The sequence below is a fragment of the Sinocyclocheilus rhinocerous genome, unplaced genomic scaffold (genome assembly GCF_001515625.1).
Source record: "Sinocyclocheilus rhinocerous isolate Xijiao unplaced genomic scaffold, SAMN03320098_v1.1 scaffold234, whole genome shotgun sequence".
In the NCBI taxonomy this organism is placed as follows: Eukaryota; Metazoa; Chordata; class Actinopteri; order Cypriniformes; family Cyprinidae; genus Sinocyclocheilus; species Sinocyclocheilus rhinocerous.
In genome coordinates, this window is record NW_015644337.1 from 754,232 (window position 1) to 759,879 (window position 5,648).

The 5,648-nt window shown below is 38.6% G+C and overlaps 1 protein-coding gene across 1 annotated transcript; it reads left to right on the forward strand.

Moving 5' to 3' along the window:
• Positions 1 to 3,778: 3,778 nt before the first annotated feature.
• On the forward strand, positions 3,779 to 4,702 carry LOC107758105 (forkhead box protein D2-like). The gene has a single exon (XM_016575759.1). It carries the CDS (start codon positions 3,779 to 3,781, stop codon positions 4,700 to 4,702), a length of 924 nt encoding a protein of 307 aa, XP_016431245.1.
• The last annotated feature ends 946 nt before the right edge of the window (positions 4,703 to 5,648 follow it).

Sequence of the window (5,648 nt, forward strand, 5' to 3'; positions counted from 1 at the left end):
TCAATGGAGACTTTATTTCAGTATATAGGTAACAGTTATTTCAGCTGCTTATTAATTGATATACATTTAGCCTACATTCATTATAGGCTACTATACTTAAAGTTTAGCTTTATAATAGTTAAATGTACCCCATAAATCTGTTTTTAAAAAATCAAGACAATTTTTTTAATACAAAAGTTAATTATTATTATTATTATATAACAACATGATGTCACACCCATTTCTTTTTGTTTAAAAAGCTATACACAAGCAGTGTATATAAAAAAGCTGAACAGGTTTGTCTGCTGTCTTCAGTTGAGCAGAACGAGACATGACATGAAGGACAAAAAGCAAGCAGTGGCTACAGGCCTGCACCTGTAATGTTCTTTTTTTAATAAGAAACGTTTGCCTTGATACAATGCAAACCCAATGTTTTTCTAGTAGCCATTTTCATATTGTTTCTCACAAACGTTGATATATAGGCCTAGGCTACACCCTATTTGAGATAGGCTGTAATATTATTGGGAACCAGCTGTTTGTTTACACTGATTCGAGAAGAAGAATAGGCCTATATAAAATATTTAGTCAATTTAAAAGTCTTCTTCCACAGCAGGAAACTTTTTGTCACAAGGTGACGCTGTTTCTTTCATCTAGGGAGTTTTCCTTCAAGGCTGTAGGCATCCTAGTGCTCAAAAATCAGCACTTGCAGCCTGTTCAGTTTGTCTCTGCTGTCGACTCATTTATTCATCCCATCTGCATAAAAACAACCATCTCTTTGAGGGCAAGAATGAGCAGCATGGCCTCAAGTTAGCAAGTTGTTTTGAACACAAGAACAAAAGACTAGCTACAGACCGTAATTCTCGCTAACCAATGCATTGTAAACTGAAATCTATTAGTTTTGTAATCAGAAATAGCCTATACGTTAAATGAATCTGCCAAACACAAGTAGGCTAAATAAGATCCTATGTAAGATAGGCCTAAAACTACATACAAAACAGACATTGTCAGCAGGTTCTAGGCTATTTTTTGTAAAGGCTATTTTCAATGTTTACGTCAGCTGATGGACACCAAAATCTCTCTTAACACCCATTTACGCTACATTTAATAAATAAGCCTACATATCCCTCACAGCCTCGATTTCATTCGCGATCAATTCAATATGGTGCACCGCAGCGAAAAAGACGGAAACACAAATGTGAATTAAACAAGTTATAAATGTATATTTTAATGGGATCTAGGTGTCACAGTTTTTACTATAATGATCCTTTCTTATAATAGGCCTATTTGAAAATCAATTTCTTTCAGATACTGTAATTAAATCGCATTTTATAATAGGCTACATTTATAACGTGGTGACAGCTTGCACCTGAATTTAAAAAAAAAAATAGACAAAAATGTAAGGTAGGCTACTGAGAACTTTTGTAGCTTTATTGCGTTTACTCAACGGACATTGCAAAAAATAACCTATGGTATTGTATATTAGGCTATTTGTTAAAATTATTTTCATTTAAGATGGTGAGCTAAGTTTTTGAGACCATATTACTTCTAGAGAAAACACACGTTTGTGTAGGCCTAATGGGACTTTTGACTTTGGCTTTAGATAAATTCGATATAGCCCAGTAACAACAAGCCACGGTCTATCCTAATAACTTCATAGTAGAAATATAAAAGCAAAATATTACTCGTATAAATATTCTAATGTAGAACATCTTTTACATAGCCAGTCGTAGCATTTGTAACCTTGCCTATTCCATTTGTAGCGTATGCTGTCTATAGGAATACATCACACATGAATACCACATTAAAGCACATTATCTGTGGAACTGCTGCGCCGGGTTTGTATTATTATCCCCTTTTCGCTTCCAAAACCATCCTTCATTCATTTCTCTCGCTGGGCCTGTTTCCAATCTGAGGACATGCGTGATAGATTTGTGGAATCATGCCCACCCACGTCATCTCCCCGCTCGGTGGGCTCCGGTATCAATAAGATTATATGCGCAGGAAATGTAGAAATCCTCAACAAAGAGCTGCATCATTAAAACAAACACCCCACGGCCTTCAGCAGCCAATTGCGAGCGAAAATGGTTCACTTTTATCTGAATGACCCGACAATTTTATATGATATAGCTAATTTTCACCATATCATTAAAAAAAAAAAACTAGCCTAAGCGCAATGGGAAATGCAGAGGAAACATATGTGCGAAGATCAAATACATACGGCACCTTATGATAAATAGCATATAAATCTGTTTCTTATTTTAGCCTCGTTGCTTCACAGCTGAATGACTTTCAGGCTGATTCATATCGTGCTGTCATTTTACTAAAATGACTGGTCTCCAGTATTTTCTATATTTATTATAATTGTTGTTTTTGTTGTATTATATATTTAATATCTGGATTTAACAATAACTAAAATAATAAAAACATTTAACCTGCTATAAAATTCTATTTTTGATCTTAATGCTGTTCAGTAGGCTATTTATTTATCAATCATTATTAATATTATATAATAATTTGTTATTCATTATTTAAGACATAAAACAATGCGGATACAAATAATAAAGAATATTAAATAATAATGAATAAAATATGATGACAATACCCCAAATAATATACCACTTTGTACAATATGAATACTGTCAACTGATTTGCTAAATTTGCTGCATGGCTAAAAAAAATATGATCTCAGGGATACAATTCGCATGTTATGTCACGTTTCTTGCCTTGTGTCCTAATTCAGCAATTTTCAATAAACTTGGTCGATTTACATGTAAAAGCTATTGCGTGAATAGAGAAATAAGCAGAGGATAAACTAATCTTTTGGTGCTGGGATTATTTCCAGTAATTCATTTCTGGTAATTCCCTTCGAATTCCCCCCAAAAATTCAAATTTATTTTGACTGCTCGATATATATCAGGTATTGTGTTTGAATTAACAGAAAATATTAAATGCATGCACTAATAAAAGTGAACATGTCACGCACGTCCTGATTTTGCTGAGTTAGATGTGTTCCTAGATCAACATATTTTGTTGACCCTGGAACAACATTGTAATCCAAAAATTTAGTCTTGTCCATATCCCTACACCTAAACCTAACCTAATCCCCAAAATCAGAGGAAATGATAGATGAATGACACTGATGTACAAGCACCAAACACTGATTGTAAGCCTAAACTTCACAAAAACTATAAACTGGTTCTTCAAATCTGATTGGTTAATCACAATGTTCCATCACGGCGACCGTTCTGCTACATGTCACTGTCCTTCTTTCATCTTAGCACATGCTTTTAATATTTTCTGTTAATTCAAACCCAATACGTGATATGTCCAGCAGTCAAAGGAGCAGGTAGTGTAATTTGTCTAATTCATACTCAGTTAAGCGACGTAATACCCTTGTGACTTGAGTGACATCAATCATGGTTCCTTCGGAGGACTGTCTGCGGACAGAACCTGGTAGAGTTGCCCTGTTTTCATTGGAGTGGAGCTTCTTCCTGAGAACTCCGTCATGACATCATCGTCATCCGATTCCCGAACAGCTGCAGGAATCCAGTTGCGTTGGAGTGGACGATGGACATTGCTGCAAGCGCAGCTCTCCAGACCTCCTGCGCTCGAATGGTGAGGATTCCTGTGTGGCCAAATTAAATCCTGTGTTGTTAGCGCGCTCGTCTCTTTATCATCCATCTTCCAGGGTGTTCTGAGGAACCAGGGACAGCCCTTTTCAAGCGAAGGAGAGTTTAAGACTCCTGCGCGTTGACATCTGCTTGTTTAGAACCCGTTTCGCGTCTCCAATTTGTGGATTATGACCCTGGACACTGATTTAATGGATGACCTCGTTGTCGACGTGGTTGGAGAGGGTGGCAAGGAGTCTGGAGATGAACATCTTTCGACCTCCGCTCTTTCTGCATCCGACCAGGTACATAAGAAGGAGGATAAGGACCACGTCCCATCTTCCATATGTCCCTCAAGCTCGAGCAAGAGCGCTTCGGTGAAACCGCCCTATTCCTACATCGCTTTGATCACCATGGCCATCCTCCAGAGCCCAAAGAAGCGTCTCACCCTCAGCGAGATATGCGACTTCATCAGCCACCGGTTTGTGTACTACCGAGAGAAGTTCCCAGCCTGGCAGAACTCCATCCGACACAATCTCTCCCTAAACGACTGCTTCGTGAAAATGCCACGCGAGCCCGGTAATCCCGGGAAAGGGAATTACTGGACTCTGGATCCCAATTCATCGGATATGTTTGAGAACGGAAGTTTCCTGAGGAGAAGGAAGCGATTTAAGCGGCAGCACTTCACATTTGGCGTGTTCAAAGATCAGGCGCTGCAGCCCAGTGGCTTTCCTAACCTCGGCTACGGCGCGTACGGGCTCAGCGCGTCCTGCGCTCATTTACCGGGGCTGGATATCTACCCGTTTGGCTTCCATCAACCCATCGGCGTGCCACCTGTTGGGAGCATTTTACCGGCGCTGTCCACGCTTTTCTCGAGGAACTCTGTCACAGCCAAGTCTTTCCCACAGTCTCAAACAGTGGCCATGGAGCCTGTCACCCATGGTCTCGCCTGCGCAATGGCCCCGACCTCTCCATACGCGTCCTCAGCAATGTTCAATCCAGTGGGCTTCCCTCGGGTCCTTAATTTTCAGTACGAGTACCAGAAGCTGCAAGATGTGCACAGTCACGTGGATTTGTCCACTAAACACAGACACCTAGCTTGCGTCAATGACTAGCAGCGCATATTTGGACACGAAACTATTGTTTTTTTCTTTCTTCTCAGGGATCATTTCGTTTATCCCGAGGTATAAAAGTGTGTAGAGCATCGCGTCGAATGTTTTCGAATATTTTAAGGAACTTTTTGAGTTTTTAATTTTTTTCTGTCAGGAATTCATCCAGTGAAGTGTTGAAGTGTTACATGCTGAAATTGTTTATTGATGCATGTTATTTTATTGGAATGATTAAATATCGAACGAATCGACTATTTAAATGACGAATTTCCTTTTCGCGTTTTGACGGAAATAAAATTGACTTTTTTTAAATGGACAAGAAATGTCGTGATTTGTTCATGATTTGGCATGAACAAGAAATACAACCCGAAAACGGTTATAAGACTATGTTGTAAAACAAATTGCGTTTTACTTGCAAAATTTCTCTTGTGCTGTAAATACAGTGCCATTATTTTCCAGACGTGTCTCACTCATTTCTCAACAAGGATAAACAGTTAACTAAGCAACCACCCAAAAAAGGTAAGATCAGGTAAGATATCGATTGCTAACATTTTTAAATTCATTAATTGTTATTAGTCATCATCACATTTCCAATAATGTGAATTATTCTCATTACTATGAATGAAAAATTAGGAATAATGATAACTATGACACGCATAGGCATAAATAAACACAACCTGTGTTGTGTTGTGTGTGTGTGTGTGTGTGTGTGTGTGTGTGTGTGTCAGAAATAAACCAGGACTTAGAAAGTTACAATAGTGCCCCACATATTTAAAACGTGAGTGCAAACAGTCTGTGTGCTGTATCACCAAATGAATATCAAGCAAAGGAGCTCGTGATCTGGAGTACCAATCTGACATGATTAGAAGAATTCATCTCAGCTGGATCGTGAAAACCCGTGCTTTATCCTGCTTTCTGTTTGATGACCTTCTCAGCGCCACTATAAAAATCT